Source organism: Apodemus sylvaticus, chromosome 23 (assembly GCF_947179515.1).
Source record: "Apodemus sylvaticus chromosome 23, mApoSyl1.1, whole genome shotgun sequence".
Lineage (NCBI taxonomy): Eukaryota > Metazoa > Chordata > Mammalia > Rodentia > Muridae > Apodemus > Apodemus sylvaticus.
In genome coordinates, this window is record NC_067494.1 from 15,411,263 (window position 1) to 15,428,491 (window position 17,229).

The 17,229-nt window shown below is 44.1% G+C and overlaps 2 protein-coding genes across 3 annotated transcripts in view; both read left to right on the top strand.

The window, feature by feature from the left end:
* LOC127673838 (histocompatibility antigen 60b-like) overlaps window positions 1-17,229 on the top strand; it is a 344,893-nt gene that overhangs the window by 254,292 nt on the left and 73,372 nt on the right. The window lies entirely within an intron of this gene.
* LOC127673831 (sperm motility kinase Z-like) lies at window positions 856-3,921 on the top strand. The gene is made up of 2 exons (XM_052169580.1): window positions 856-2,416; window positions 3,843-3,921. The coding sequence occupies exons 1-2, from the start codon at window positions 886-888 to the stop codon at window positions 3,851-3,853; spliced, it is 1,542 nt and encodes a 513-aa protein (XP_052025540.1). The 5' UTR covers window positions 856-885; the 3' UTR covers window positions 3,854-3,921.

Consider the following 17,229-nt stretch of genomic DNA (forward strand, 5'->3'; position numbering starts at 1 on the left):
GTGGGCAGTGGTACTTTGCATTTAAGTCCAAACCTTAGGCTTGAACAGCAGGTTCTACACTGAATGAGACATCTTTCTAAGTCATGGACACTTGGGTTACTACTTTAAGATTTCCTTCTTTGTTTTTCTGTTTCTATTCTTATTTTCCTTCTGCTTTTATTTGTCTTGAATGGTTAATATGTTTGGGGGCCTTTTTTTTCTTTTGTATAACAGGATATTTGCTATAAATTTCAAATTTTAAAAATATATTTTTTCATTTTTGGTTTATTTAAACTTTTCCTTTAAAAACCATTATTGAGTACTGGTGGTGTTATTGACCGCTAGAGATAAGGCATAATTGGATGTGGTTAGTTATGGTTTCCAATTCTTTTCATTTCTCTGACTTGCTTTTGACTTTTGCTTTTTTGCTTCAATTTAATGAGTTTTACATGCTTCTCTTTCTGTTTTGATTACTTGAGGGGTCCTGGCTTTGCTTTGATTTCCTTGGTATTTTAATTAGTTGGCCTGGTTTGGGGTGTTGGTCTTCAATTTTTATGTTATTTTGTAAATATTTTCTCAATCATTTCTTTCTTCTATTCATGTTCATTCTGATACTCTAGTTCTCTTCTCAGTTTTATCAGATAACATCCAGTACATTACTGAGCTGTGGTCTGTCTATTTTACTAGATTGTGAGCTAGTCGTGGTTTAGGGATCAAGACTGGGTTCCTCTGCCTGTGTCATCGTGGGTCTAGGTTAAAGCTTCTTGTTTCAGTGGTTTTCACTTTGTCTTTTGTTTTTACTTTGGATCCCACTGATTTTGTTACTCTCATCCCTCATGTCTCTTTATATCTCCTTTCCTTTCTCCCCAGGCCTCACTGCCTTTGGCAGTAGCACTGCTACCAACTATGTACTCCGATAGTGACTCGGAGTCATCAGAGTCCAACACTGTGGTCACCATGTTCGAGGAGGAGGTGTTCACCAGGCAGTACACGGTGTTGAAGACCTTGGGCCAGGGTGGCACTTCCGATGTGAGGCTGTGCTCCCACCGCCTTACAGGTGCCCCAGTTGCTGTCAAGGCTCTTTTGAGGGAGAGGTGGTCGGACCCAACAGTGCCCGAAGCGGACATTATGAAAATGCTCAGTCACCCAAACATCGTCTCGCTTGTGCAAATAATTGAGACAGAACACACAACTTACTTAATTATGGAAGTTGCCAGAGGAGAAGAGCTACTTAAACGAGTCCGGGACGCTGGATGCCTGAAAGAAGATGAAGCTAGGAGCATATTTGTTCAGCTGCTCAGTGCCATAGGCTACTGTCACGGTAAAGGTGTGGTGCACAGGGACATAAAGCCTGACAATATCATAGTGGGTGAGGATGGAAAGGCTACACTTATTGATTTCAGCCTCGGAGACACATTCCTACCTGGACAAAAACTGGAAAGGCTGTGTGGAGCCTTCCAGTTCATTGCTCCAGAGATCTTCCGAGGCCTACCCTACGATGGCACAAAAGTAGATATGTGGGCCTTGGGGGTCATTTTATATTATATGACCACCGGATTCCTGCCATTTGGAGGAGGAACCCTGTCGGAACTGAGCAACAAGGTGATGAATGGAAAATATCGTACACCGGATCATCTCTCCGATGATATTAGGAGCATGATTAGCCTCCTGCTAACTGTCAACCCAAGGCAGAGGCCAAATGCTCAAGAACTCGTAAGCCATCCATGGCTCCAGCAAGGGGGAAAGACTTTGACATTCCATTACAACAGTGACACCAGATTCCCAGACCCTGATATAATGGGGGCCATGGAAAGCATTGGCTTTCATTCCCAAGACATAAGAGAAGCTTTAAAACACAAGGAGTTTGATGAAACTAGGGCAACATACCACCTATTGAAAACCCTAGCAAATCAGGATGATGGCACTTATGTGCAAAGAGATGTCACTAACCCAGGAGTGACACCTTTCCCTTCACCAACAGACCCTAACACTTACCCTCTGCCTCCCAGGAGAAGGGCCAGTGAACCTTCCCTGAAAATACTAGTGTCATCTACTGGACAACGTCCTGGGGAGACAAATGCCCCTGTTGCGCCCAAGAAGACACCCCCTATGGGCAGTCGTGAGCAAAGAAGAATGACTGCCCCTTGCATCTGCATCGCTACTTACACTGTCGTGGAAGTAATCGAAACCCTCGATAACACCTTCTCCTCTAGCTCCCAGTTCGAAAAGGCCCCAAGTGAGCCAGAAAGAAGGAGACCGTTCACTCCAAGACCCCCGCAGCCTCAGGGATGGGCCAAATGGAAGAAACGAATTTCGAATTGCATCAGGACTCTATGCTGCTGCTGCATGTCACCTGACACGACAAGCCGGAGGAAGGTGTGCCCCCAAAAGAGAGAGGACACCCCGAAGATGACAAGAAGTACAAGGCATCTTTCAGGTACATTTTTATATTTGCTAAATCTATTTTTTTACTAATATTTGCATATAGACAGTTCATGATTAGGTTCTTGAAGTACAGTGACTTAAATCTAGTTCTATCTAGATAGTGTGGGATGTGGACCCTCCTACAATTAAACACAAGTACAATACTTTCTTATTCCAGAAGTGTAGAACCAGAAAACCATCAAATCAAATCAAAACCAAAATCCACTTGTGTAACTCAGTTCCTGTGACTCAGCTCAGTGTCCCAAGCACAGGACTCTGGATCTTCTGAGATGCAAATGGTTTTGGGCCACACCCCCTCTGGGTTTCTTTTGTCCACAGCCCACACATCCTGTCTTCTCCTGTCAGATGGAATCGGTCCACACCTATCATTGATATGGTTGGTTATCACTGAGTCTTGGCATCTCCAGTGTGTTCAGGGCTGCACTGTAATGAGGCTACACCTTCAACAATGGACTCTTCTGGCCTCTCACAGCACCAAACTGGGGCTGTTTTCTACCTCCCCTTTGACCCCTCAGCTTTCAGGCTGCCCAAACCAATACCACCCGGGAAATTCTTACACATGATCTTGTTTGACTTCCAGCATGAGAAGCAGACTTTGCCACCATTCAAACAGACTTCTCTTGAGATATACCAAGGGATTGCTTTTGAGAAGATTTTAGCTCTGTGATGTCTCTGTCTTCTTAATCATGTCAAGTGTCTCAGTCAAAGATGAGTTGCAGCAATTGTCCTGGCTCATCGAAGTTTCCCTTTAATGTCCTGCACTCTTGTTAATCAAAGCTGGTTCTTTGCCCCATGTCCCCCACTGATCAGTACCCAGAGATTACCAAACAAATACACTGCAAACTACAGTGGTGATCCTATGTAAAGTTCCTGGGCACTCGACTTCAATCATTAATAAAATGGCCCACAAACTTGCCCACAGGTAATCTGACGAAGGAAATTTTTTCAGCAGTTTTCCTGTTCCAGGTGATAGTAGCTCATGTCATTCTAACAAAAATCTAACCAGCACACCTCTGAAGTGTAGTTCCCCCTAAACTTCAGAACAAAGCATATTTGTTTACAAGACCCTTTTTGAGATTTTAAGAGTCAAAATTAAATGGGCTGGTCCTTTAATTCCTAGAACAGGGAGAAAATAAGAGCAAAGTAACCCAAGAATAAGATTATCCTCTGAATCTAACCAGGAGGTCCATTTCCATCTACCACAGTTTTGACTACTGTTTTTCCCGTGATATAAAAACGGTATAGTGGGAATGGGGAGCGTGAAGCTCATTCAGGTGAAAGGTGAATTGGATGCCAATGTGGCTGCCTGAAAGGTTGTTCCCACATGACTTAGCTTCATGTTGTGTGCCTCCTGATTTGATGCTGTTACACCCCACATACTTTTGCCACGCCTCTCACATTCTCCTTGGGTTTTACAGCTTTGTCCTGATTGGCCTCTCCTCACCCCAGCACATGCAAGAAGCCCCTCCTATCAGCAGATAGGTCTACATTTTCTCAGTCTTCCTCTCAATGGCTCTTGCTTCTCTGGCTGATGACCCAAGGTACCTGACATCAGAGGAGAATGGAGACTTCGGTGCCAGACCCATAAGCCTGCCTGCCAAAGAAAGGAGGGAGGCTGTTGCTGCTGTCAAGACCTTCTGGAAGTGGACCACCCCAGACCTGATGCTCCAGCTCAGGCTGCGAACAGTGATAGTAATATCAAATAAAGATAATTTGCTTATTCTCAATGATTTTCAAAGGTTGTTAGGATATATTAATTGGTTTTATCTTATAGTAACCTCATCTTAAGCTTGACACAGGAGGACTTAAAACTCTGTTTTCCATGTAGATAAAAATTAACTGGCAAAGAGCAAATAACTTTACAGATAGTAGAGAAGGCTACTGCAATCAGCTGTTTATGATATGTGTTCACTGCCATTCCTTGCAAAGGGAACATTAATGTAGAATCACCCTTTCTCATCTCCACGAAAAGTTTTAACATTTTTCCAATAAATATACTGGTGTGTTAATAACGTGTTCTAAGACAAAATCATAAAAGTATGCTAAAATGAATGTTTTAAGGACCTGATGAAATATTTGTTCCTTGTTTCAAACCGCAATCAAATTGGTTATTGCAGAAGACTGATAGTTCAGAGGCCATATCCAGCACATGGTACCATCCCAGAAGCAGACCACACCCAACATTTTCCTCTGCAGCCAGCCACATGGTATTTAGTGAATCATGTCAAATGAACTGGACCTAGAAATCCTCCATATACTTAGAGCTATAAATGAAGTGGGAAGTCATGGTTTCTTTGGAAAGTCAGTTGTGGTAGATGGTGTTTTGCTGGAACAGACATGGAAGGAGTGTTGTCTGAAGCAGACACAGGTGAAAGGAAGCTTTGCTAAATCAAGCATATGAAAAGATGCATGAGAGAGGATTCTTCTCGAAACACATCCATGTATTGGTTCACCTTACATTGCCTAGCTGAGCTCCATTTGTCATGACTCCATAGAGAGAAATGCACCAAAAACTTTCTGGTGGTGTTCTGGTGGCTTCTTGCCACTTCCTCAGACTTGGGCCAATTGTCAGAGTGATGTCAGCTGATACAGACTTACAGGGAGTGTTGCTAAGACAGACTTAATGTGCTGAGGCAAGGCCCCTGGAGGACACATGATGTTCTGAGGGAATAGAAATAGGACTGAATGGACAGTGGCAGGGCCTTTACAGTGCTTTTTGGTCTCGAGACTTCCATGATTGTCCCTTCAGTGAGAGAGGTGTGGCAGAGAACGTCTGCTGGCATTCCTGTCAGTCTTGGTCACTCCTGCTGGCTCCCAACCCTGAGTTACCAGTTTTAAACTAACTTTTTGTTACCAACATTATACCTTTTAAATCATGCCCAATAACTTATAAGCCAATACATTATAGTCAAGACATGCAAAAACTTATACCTTTAACACCAATTAGACATAAAAATAAAGTGACGACAGGAATCCTATAAAATTAAACCAATTTTTTTCTAGCTGTAATTTCAAGGGAAAAAAGTACTTTGAACCCATAATCACAATTGTAGAGATTTCTCTAGGAAAAATAACCATCAACCCATTTGCCCTAGAATTTGAGATGCTGCTGGCTCTTTTAAAAGCAGCTTTTTACTCCAAGTTTAATGTGAGGCACTTTAAATCAACCCCTGCCATGTAAACTGAGACTGAACGGGTCACCAGCAGATGAAGTTTTACAATTTTTTTTAAACATAAAACATAAAACATTCAAAGAACGAAAGAGAGACAGACACAAATTGGCAAATTGGTGCACCAAAGCCAGACAATGCACAGAGCAGAAAGCACATTTGTATAAATATGTAACTGCTTGTACTTACAAGGATCCCGATACCTTCAGGGGAGTTGTAGCTCCACTCAGGGTGGCAGAGAGGGAATCCATAAGAGCTTGGTTGCCATTCTTGCTGTGAGGCATGTATGCTCTGAGGGGAAATGTCACTGCAGGGGCCAGAGGTGGGGACAACTTGTCAACTCCAGTCCCCATAGCTTGTCCAGAACCAGCCTCAGGAGAGGGGGGCTTTAGGGGTGGGTGGTGTCCTCTGTGAATTCAAAGAAGGAGGGTAGGGAGAAGGGTCTAAAAGGAGGAGATCGGCATCAGGATCTGATAACACTGTCCCTTGGGGGTCTCCTGGAGAGCATAAGTCCCCCAACAGCAGAGGTCCTGTGGAGGAAAAGAAGCAATGGGCCCAGGAGGGCAGAAAGGTGGCTAAGTCCTCCCAGACAATGATATGTGGGCCTTGGTCTGAGTGATTTGCACACCAAGTCCTAAAGATTTGTCAGAGTCAGAGTAGAAGCAGCCTGTCCCATGGGTCAAACAGTCATCAGTCCAAGTCCAAAAACAAAACAGAGGACACTAAGACAGTAAAAAACAACTGCACAGCAACCACCACAAAAGAAAAACAGACTCAGATGGCTGTGGGCAGAATCCCCCTTTGCCCAGATGGAGATGAACCCTATTAGATTCTTTCTCCCAGTGGGAAACCAGAACATCCTCCCAGTCCCCCAAAGTCCCACAGCATTCCAGCACCTCTGCCTGCCATTCTGGCAACTACAAAAACAGACTCAGATGGCCAAAGGCAGAATCCCCCTTTGCCCAGATGGAGAAGAACCCTATTGGATTCTTTCTCCCAGCGGGAGACCCGAGGGTCCTCCCAGTCCCCCAATATTGCCACAGCATTCTGGCAAGTCTGACGGCCATTCTGGCAACTACATATCAAAACCAAAACTACAGACCAAATGTGGCCTTTAGGAGAAAAAAAGAAAGAGGCATACAACACAAACACACAGACAAAAATGACAGACATGTATCCCACATTACCTTGCTTGAGTAAACCTCCCCATACACTGCGTCTTGGGCTTGAGGAGGGAAACTTCCCGGGCAATGAATCATATGTAAGAGTCTGTCGGAAGACACCGCCACACTCAATAAGGCCACAGAAACCAGAATCACTACAATCTGCAAGAGGTTTATTGTTCCAGTGTACACAGGGCTCCCTCAGCACACAGGCAGGAGATCCTGAGCTCACTAAGACTACCCTTTTTATGAACATTTTGGCAGGGAGTTCAGGGGTCCCCTAAGTTGGACAACTGTGACTGGTTACCCTAAGCAACATTTAAAATTATTGGTCACCTCGAGAAGGGAGGTTGTCTCTGCAATTTGGCCCTGCCCTGCCCACCTTGAAGCAGTTGTGGTGTTTCCTGGCTTTGTCTTTTTGTTGAGTCACTTCCCTCTCTGGCCTCAACCTAGGCAGGCTGCTTCTGTATAGGCCTTATCCTCCCCCAGGCAGTCCTGGGCAGAATGCAAAGTTTCAGTCCAGCTTTGAGCCCCCATTCTGGGTTGAGGGGAGCTGGCCTGCTGTTTCTGACAGGGTTCTCACAAGGTGTCACCTGACCAAGCCCGCTCACTCAGTCAACAGGTTCTCCAGTGCAGGAGTGAGGATTGAAAAGAAAGAGACAATTAGACAAAACTGCAGTATGACCTCAGTCAATTCTGAGACTGAAGGCAGGTTTAATAATTCTCAATCCATTTTTGTACCAATTTAATTACATGCAGGAATTAAGATCAATAGTAGTACAATGAAGAACAAGCAAGACAGTAAACACAAAATTGTCAAGGCAATAAGCAAACTTCTGTGACACTTGTTTCCCTTTGTCAGAATGACCAAAACACCTGAGCCTGCTTCCTTGTCCAAGCCCAGAATCTTGCCTGAAGCTTGCTTCTCTTGTTCCACTCTAAGTTAAACATTCCTGCCATAACCTACGTCCCTCTAATGCCCAAATGTCAGATTCCTGCCTGAAGCCCATGTCCCTGGTCAATGTCAAGTTCCTTCCAGGCAGCACAGCACCCCAAGAATGCTATGCACATAGGTTAAAGCTTCTTGTCTCAGTGGTTTTCACTTTGTCCTTTCTTTTTACTTTGGATCCCAGTGATTTGTTACTCTCATCCCTCATGTCTCAGTAAGTTTCTTTATATCTCCTTTCCTTTTTACCCAGGCATCAATGCCTTGGGCAGTTGCATTGCTACCAACCATGTATTCAGACAATGAGTCAGAGTTATCAGAGCCCGACACTGTGGTCAGCATGTTCAATGAGGATGTGTTCATGATGCAGTACACAATGTTGGAGACCTTGGGAGAGAGTGACACTTCCGACATGAGGCTATGCTCCCACCACCTAAAAGGTACCCCAGTTGCTTTGAAGGCTCTCCTGAAGAGGGAGAAGTGGTTGGAGCCAACAATGCTGGAAGTCTAAATCATGAAAATGCTAAGACACCCAAATATTGTTTCCCTTGTACAAGTTACAGAGACAGAACACACAATTTATTTAATAGTGGAAGTAGCCAGGGGAGAAGAGCTACTTAAACGAGTCTGGGATGCTGGATGTCTGAAGGAAGATGAAGCTAGGAGCATATCTGTTCAGTTCCTCAGTGCCATAGGCTACTGTCACGGTGAAGGTGTGGTTCACAGAGACTTAAAGCCTGACAGTGTCATAGTGGATGAGCAAGGAAAGGCTACAATTATTGGCTTTCAGCTTAGATGCCAGATTCACGCCTGAGCAAAAACTGGAAAGACTGTGTGCAGCTTTGCAGTTCAATGCTCCAGAGATCTTTGGAGGCATAGCCTATGATGTCCCCAAAAGTAGATATGTAGGCCTAGGGTGTCATTTTATACTACACAATGACCCGATTTCTTCCATTTGGAACAAGAACCTTGTCTGAATTGAGCATTAAAGTAATGCAAGTGAAATACCAAATATCTTACAATCTCTCTAAAGACTTAAGGAGCATGAAGCAAGTCTTTCACATTACATTCCAACAGAGGTACCAGCTTCCCAGACCCTGACATAATGGAGTCCATGGAAAACATTGGGTTTCATTCGCAGGACATCAGAGAATCATTAAACAAAAATAGTTCAATGAAACTCTGGTTACCTACCACTTATTAAAAACCCAGGCATGTCAGGACAATTGCTTGGACATCATTTTATACTACATGACTACTGGATTGCTTCCATTTAGAGCAGGAACCCTGTCTGGATTGAGCACTAAAGTAATGCAAGGAAAATACCAAATACCTTGCAATCTCTCTAAAGACATAAGGAGCATGATAAGCCTCTTATTAACTATCAATGCAACGCAGTGGACAAAGGTACAAGACCTCCTAAGCCATCCATGGTTTCAAAACTTTCACATTTCAATAAAACAGAGACACTGCCTTCACAGAACCCGACATAAGAGGGGCCATAGAAAGTAGTGGGTTTCATTCGCAGGAAATATGAGAATCATTAAAACATAGTTTAATGAAACTATGGCTACCTACTACCTCATGAAAACCTAGGCATGTCAGGACTATGGCAACTATATCCAAACAAATTTAATTAATCCAGGAGTGACACCTTTCCCTTGAACAGCAGATCATAACATTTTCCCTCTGCCGCCCAGAAGAAGGGCCAGGAAACCTTTCCTTAAGATATTAGTCTCATCTACAGGAAAACATCGTCTAAAACAAAGTTGGGAGACAAATGTCCCTCTTCCACCCACGAAGGTGCCCCCCTAGGGGAGCCGTCACCAAAGATCAATGACAGCCCCTTGTGTTTGTTTAGGAACTCACACTGTGGTAGAAGTGATAGAGGTACTAGATAACAGCTTTTGCATTATCTTTCAGGCCGAAAAGGCCTCAAGTGACCCAGAAAGAAGGAGACCTTTACTTCCAAGATCCCCGCAGCCAAGGTGCTCTGAGAAATGGAAGAAGAGAATTTCAGCATGCATCCGGGCCATGTGTTGCTGCATGTCACTGACACAACCAGTCGGACGAAGGTATTTCCCCAAAAGCATGAGGACAACCCTAAGATGACAAGAAGTACAAGGCATGTTTCAGGTACATTTTTATATTTGCTTTATATAGTTATTTTTACTAATGTTTTGGATATAGACAGTTCATGATTACGTTCTTGAAGTACACTGACTTATATCTAGTTATGTCTAGATAGTTTCGGATGTGGACTCTCATACGATTAAACACAAGTGCAATTCTTTCTTATTCCAGAAGTATAGAACCAGAAAACCATTGAATCAATTCAAATCAAATCAACTTTGATTAAAAAGAACAATATATTCCTCCTTAGCCTCCAAGGTCAAGTAGGATTGACAGGTATCTCTTATAAAGTGTTATTTGTGTGGGAGGAATCACCGTTTCTGTTGTTCAGGGAGGTCGTGAAACTCCACCTGGTATTTTCTAACCACTGTCCACTCTACAAGAGGACAGTCCATACAGGACCCTCCATGGATCTTTCCTCCAAAGGAAAGACATGGCTAAGCATGGACTTAGAATTATCCTCACATAGAATGAGCACAGTTGTAAAAGAAGCTTAGATGCTCTCAAGCTCAAATAACCCCCAAGGATCATATCTTCTACCAGCCTTGATATTCAAAACACATATAGTTAATTTAGTCCACCTGAATTGTCTCAAACACCCAGCAGAAAAGTATAACCAAAAAATAAAATGATTGGTATATTTCTTGAACAGTTTAAAAGACCATACTCCCTAGACATTAGGTTTAAGACCACATGAGATGTTGTTCAGACAACCATTTCTCATTAGTGATTTTCTTCTTGATAAGAAAAATGCTGCCCAGATATAGAATGTCATGACCTTGGCACAACTCAGCACTGCATTATCTACCTGCAACCAAGAGAGATAATCCCCCTGGTTTTAACTGTCATTTGATTCTTAGGTTAAATTGATTTTCTTTCTCCCTCTTTAGAAGCCATGTGAAAAAGACCTCAGTGTGTGTCTGGTCATCCCAAGAGCTACCAAAGTGTCTGAAAGCAGATCCTGGGTTCATCACTCTTCAGACCAGCCTTGGATCAGTTGCTACTACAGGCAACACTTCAGGAAACAGTCACCTATTTTGTTTGTTATGCAGTGTCCTCTAGTTTTCTCCTCTCACCCCCCCCCCCTTCAGCCCTTCTACTTCTACAGATGGCCCTTTAAATGGAGCCTCAGATATATACTGTGTGTCAAAATAGGACCAGTTCCAGAACTCCTCATGGGAGTCCCCCCTCTCTTGGACTGACACTCCCATGGACTATGCCCCCTCACAGCATGAAGCAGCTAACGTGATCATCACCCCCTTTCCTGACAACACTTAGTGTCAGTCTCTGAGATGGGGCATGAAGGCAGTTTAGATGGACACAGGTGGACTAGAAAAGTGACAACAGGCTTCCTGACATAAGCCTTCTTATTCCCAGAAGACATTATGAGACTCAGTGTGGGAGCTGAAACTATAAGGGAAGGGAGGACACAGGGGCCCTATAAAATGCCTAAACCAGAAGCCTTTTAGAGGAATTCTAGCCTTAGGTATCACCTATACTACATGAACCAAGCTATTATTTTTACTATCTCCATGGTTTCTGTCTTTCTGAGTATTCAGTTATTGTTCATGCAAGGGAACAGCTCAAGCATCTCCTAATTATATAAATCATCAGCCTCAATATAGAACTCATATATGTAACCTCCATGATACTTCACAGGAAGTTTGTAGTTTGTCAAAAAATTGCAATGCTATTTATTTTAATTTTATGCATCTGAATGCATGCATGCCTGAATGTATTGTACCAGATGTATACTTGGTACTAAGAGAACAGCAAGTAAGCAGCAAGCAGGTCCTGTCCCTCCCCTCCAGTGCCCCCTAGCGGTGAGAACTAGAAGCGCAACCGAGAAGCAGGACTTGCTCTAACCCTCCTTCTAGAAGCCTTCATCCCCAACCCAAGACTTCTCTTCCAGACAGAAGAACACAGGAGTGTAAGGCACTCTAAAAATGGTTGCATCTCTAAAGGCCTCCACCACAAAAACGGGCCGTTTGTCTGTTTTCTTTTAGTTACTGAAACACCTTTCTTCTTAATGTCTGTTGTTCCAATTTCACGGTTATTTCTCATTATTTTTGCGTTTGCACCCGAAGTCTATGAAGGAAAGAGAGAACATGCCTGAAGTAAATGGTGAATTTGTTTATTTTCTCATTGTGCTTAATATTTACAACTACCTAGAAAGGACGAGCCCTGAGATCTGCTTGCAGATCTTTGTTTCAGTGTTTCCAAGTGTTTCCTTTCTCTCTTCATTGGGGGATGGCCCTCTCTGGTTTGGGAGATTTCTATTTTGTTTTAAGGTTGTCTCTGTTCTTCTTTAAATGCAAAGACACCTGACTTAGGGGTGTGGGGAGGAAATCGCGACCAAGGTAAGGCACCACGCCCAACAGTATGTTGAGAAATTGGTACCTTTTTCAGCCTTCCAGCTTCTTCTTCCAGGATGAAACCTGACATTTCAAGCGGCTGAGAAAACTCTGCTGTGCTGGGCAGAGTCCTTATCCACGCTGACCTCCATCGCCCCTTGAAGCCTGTGGACTGGGAACTGAAACCCAGACACCTCCCTGGCGCAGATCCCTGAGGGGGAAGCCGGTTGAGCACAGTGGACTCTGGGCTCCAACCGTCCCGGGTCTCGCGCTTGGAGAGGAGCCCTGGAGAGCCCACGTCACGTTCCCGAGATGTGACCCGAGCTGACAGCCCATGCACGGTCTCGGGACCCCGCGCCAGGCCACCTGGCCCTGCGGCCACTACTGCTGCACACACTGCTTCTGCTGTTGGCTGCCTGGGGACTTGCAGGTAGGAGAGTTGCGCTGTGGGGCACAGGGCCACCTGGTGGGAGCCTGAAAGGGTTCACACTGTGCTCCTGTTTGCCTGATCAGAGCTGGGGTGGGGGTACAGGGGTAGCCCTCCTGAATGGCCCAAATCTCCTCCCTGGAGACTGGTGATCATGGTGACAAGGGGGAGGCTCCCACTAAAACCTCTGCAGGTCCAAGATCAGAGTTTGGAAAAGCCAAATCAGCCCCAAAGGGGTAAACCACATCCTTTCTCCTGGCAATCCTGACAGGTACATATATGTGCTTCTGAGAAATCACAAAGCATAAAACACTGGAAGGATTTTTCTCTGTTGATTTAATGTTTAAACCATAACCACTGGAATTCAGAAAAGCCAGGCTGAGTCACAAAAAATAAAAAAGTATTTTCCTTTCTTTTCTTTTCTTTTTCTTTCTGTTTTTCTGTCATATAAAATCATACTCTCGGCAACGTATCTCAAGATTTTAATTAAAAACAACAGCCACAAGGCTTCCCAAAATATCGATTGTAGTTTTATAAAATTGATTCAGACCCCTCCTGTGTCCTTTAGCCTGGAAAGAACTAGCGAATGGGGAAAGCAAGTTGCAGTGAGACTGCAGTCAGAGAAAGCGCGAAGCTCATTAAGTTCTCAGAGGCAAGAAACATGTACGCTGGCCTTAGAGCGGCTTCTGAGCAGTAGAGTCTTTAGATTATATTCTAATTCCTAAATTTATGCAAATGTATGATTATAGTTTAATAATCCAAGATAAGCCAAATGTGAAGAGGCTTATTCAAATATCCCTGATGTGAATTTGGCTTTTTGTTTTGAAAGGACAGTTGAAGTTTATTATCAAAGGTTTAGACAGAGATTTAAGTACAGTAATCAAGGGGGATGAGATAAACACACAGCAAACACGCACATATACATACATATATACCTATATACATATATATAGATATAGATATGATTGAGAAAAGATCTCCACCTACACATATACTGTGTGCAATAGAGCCACCATACTGAACTTGCTTGGTTTTAATCCAAGAAATAAAGCTTGCTCACTAACTGGACTAATGGAATGACATTACAAGGCAACAATACTCGTAGCTTAAAAGCCAACTTTGAACCACACACGCACACACACACACACACACCCCAGAGGGCTGTTGATCTATGAGACCCAGCATGTAGCATGGGACTGACCTCCACAGACACTCTCACAAATACTAGGAAAGCCAGTTAGAAGGTACATTAGGTGCTTGGATCCCATTCCTACACTTAATAACTGAACCCATGGATAATCCTCACTTCTGCACGAATGGGGATGTTTAAGAATTGTATGACATTACCACTTAGGAGTAGATACTACTTTAACTTTGAGACTTTTCTGCACAAAATTCAAAGCTATACAAGATAGTGTGGATAGGATCAGGCTGTATTATCCCAGGACACCCAAAGAGAAATAACATCCTATGTGGCATCAACATTTGATACACATTTTGATGTTTCATTTAAGGTAAACAACTACAGGAATTTTGAATGTCCCTGCTGTTCCCTGAGGGGTGTGTAACACTGTCGGTGACTCTCCTCCCTCTCTGGGCAAAGGGTTTACCAGATTCATCCCTATGGCCTATTAACCTCGATCCTATAGATCATTCCTGCATCTTCATGTCTGTGTGTCATTTCTGTATCTCCACAAGGATGAGGAGCCATGATCAACATCACATAGACAGACATTTTAAATCTATAGGAGTGGGAAACAATGAATTCCTCAGACAGTATGGCCCTGGTCAACGCCACAAAGGCTTCCTGGCTTTGGAATTTTCTATGCCCCCATCTCTCTCTCTCTCTCTCTCTCTCTCTCTCTCTCTCTCTCTCTCTCTCTACTCTGTCTCCTCCCCTCTCTCTTTCTTCCTGCAGTTTAAATTTAGCTATCATGATTGTGAGCCAATTTCTTCTTCTTCTTCTTCTTCTTCTTCTTCTTCTTCTTCTTCTTCTTCTTCTTCTTCTTCTTCTTCTTCTTCTTCTTCTTCTTCTTCTTCCTCCTCCTCCTCCTCCTCCTGCTCCTCCCTCTCCCTCTCTACAGCCTTACTTTAATTACTCCCCTTCTTGTCTTTTCCCAATTCCCAAAGCAAGGATCCAAATGTCCCAGGATCCATATTTGCAGTTCCCTCTGATAGAAGGGTGCTCCCTCATCTACCATGGCTAACCTCTGCTGAGTCAGCATTTCACCTCAATGTGTCTTCCCTTAAGTGGAAAGCCAGACTTCAGAGTACTTAACTGGTCACCCTATCCAACTGATGCTTCTTTGAATTATCCCTGCAACATCAGGGGGTAATTAACAACCTGTCCCCTGTTAGAGCAGGAGGTGGCTACCATACTTCAGCCTCTTTCTCAGCCTCCCTTCACAGTTTCCTGGGAGGCATCGTGCCACGCCCCCTTTCTCCATGTTATTTTCATGGTGTCTCCCAATGGTCTTGTAACCTCTTGGGCTGACTCCGTGCAGAGCTTGATGAGGTGGTTACCTTATTAAATGTGATACCTGGCCAGACTGTCCTTCCCTCAGCCATCATTTCTATGACTTACAAGGGCCCTCTTCTATTTAGTTTGTCTTCTGAAAGACAAATTCTGGCCAGATTCAGGATTTCACAATAGTACACTTTCTCCAGTCTAGCAGGGGTGACGTCCTGCTTGCCTCTTTGAGCTACAGAGGAAAAAAGTATGATGTTACTGTTCTCTCTAGAATCCCTGATATCTGTGATAGTGAGGTGTTAGTACAAACAAGGCACTCGCACAGAGTTCTTCCTGCTTTTCGAGGGAGGTTATCACATCCCATCTTGAGCTCCAAGATGGTGGCTCACCACTCTACCCACTAGCTGATCCAAAGCCAATTCTGCTTGTAGCTCAGAGGACTAGAATGCCTCCCTGTTACCCAGACTTCACCCAGTCCCACTTCCTTTCCTCATGGGAATGCCCTCCAGCTCCCTCTGCAGATGGAGAGTCAGTCTCCTCCCACACAACTAAACAACTAAAAGGTTCTGTCAGCAATGGATACAATCAGCTTATTGGTTTACATGTTTTCACCAGTTCAATTTTCCCCTTCCCTACTTTCTAACTGTTCTCCCTACATCTGCCTCCTTGTTCTTCCTTCCAATTAACCTGTTAGTTCTTACAGAATTCTCTTAAATGAACAAGAAAATATATAACCACATCAACTGTTTTAAAGCAGTCATAACAACGTACCACAAGCTGTGTGGCTTAAAAATTCATAGCTTTATTGCTCAGGGCTGTGGAAACTGGAAGTCCAGGGGCCAGGTGCTGGCTCACTCTTCCTAAGTGCTGGGGGGAGGGGGAAAGGGGAGTTCAGTTGCTGACAGTGTCACCTGTTCCCAGACCTGCCCCAATCATTGCCTTGTCTGATCTCCTCTGCAAGTGGCCACATCTCTGTGTCCCTTCACATGGTCTTCTCCGAAGAGTCTGTCTGTCTTTGTGTTCAAGTTTTCTGTTTTTGCAAGAATTTCAACCCAGCCTATTGACTGGAAAGGTTCTGTTTCCAACTAAGGGCAGGTTTTGAGTTACTGGCTGGGGATGGGGGAGTGTCAGAGTCTCAGTTACTTTTCTTGGCAAGTACAATTCCACTCTCAACATCTACCATGCACCCTGAGATCTATCCACAGACAGCAAGATGACTTGTGTGGTGAGAAAAGGGGGTGGCTTCCCAACTGCAGATTCTCCTCTTGAACATCTTCAGTAGTCTGAGTCCACTACTGAAGGAATCCTGCAGAAGTGTCCGGCTGGGAACAATGAGGCACTGAGAAGGTTGGGAGCAGATGTGAGGGTTTCTGTCCTGCTTCCCACAGCAGAAGCACACAGGAGACCACAGTGCACTCCCAGTGCAGATGATGGTGTGCCCTGCATCTGAGATGCTTGGCCCTGAGACTGCTGTCCCTCTGCACTCAATAGTTCACAGACTTTAAGTGCAAAATAGAATTTCATGTACGCAGGGATGAGGAATTTGAGGTGCTCAGATTACACAACATGAACTTAGTGTTTTATACAGCCACTTTGTGTTCTCAAAATTGTTAAACACATCCTCGCTCAGTGTGATTTTTTAAATAATTTTTCTTTGTGGCTTTTCATTCATTTATTCATTCATTTATTCAGTGTCATTCATTTACACACATAAGTGTTCAAGGCTCCTGACTGACAAGCAAAAGACTCTTTCTCCGTGTGGACTCCAGAGAAAGACAGAAATATGAGGGTGCAAATGCCAGAACTGAGAGAAAAGGTCTACAGAAACACAGAACAGGACATCTGATCTACTCAGAGGGCAAGGTGAGCCTCCTACAGGAAGGTCTTAATGTAAACATATGTATTTGTATCTGAATGCAAACGTGTGGCAGTTTGGATCTGAACTGTCCCCGGAAGGCTCAGGTCTTGACTGCTCCTCCCCAGTCTAGACCTGTCCTAAAGGCTGTCTGCTTAGGGCGTGGGCTTGGCTAGCAGAAGTAGGTCACTGGGGGTGGCCTTTACTGCCCCTGGTTCTGGCCTACTGTTTCTGCTTCCTGGTCTATGCCAGGGAGAGAGAGGCCACCTTTCCACCTCTACGGGCAG

Excerpts from the sequence above, each read along its gene's own strand:
- LOC127673831 (XM_052169580.1), top strand. The coding sequence starts at position 886 with ATGTACTCCGATAGTGACTCGGAGTCATCAGAGTCCAACACTGTGGTC.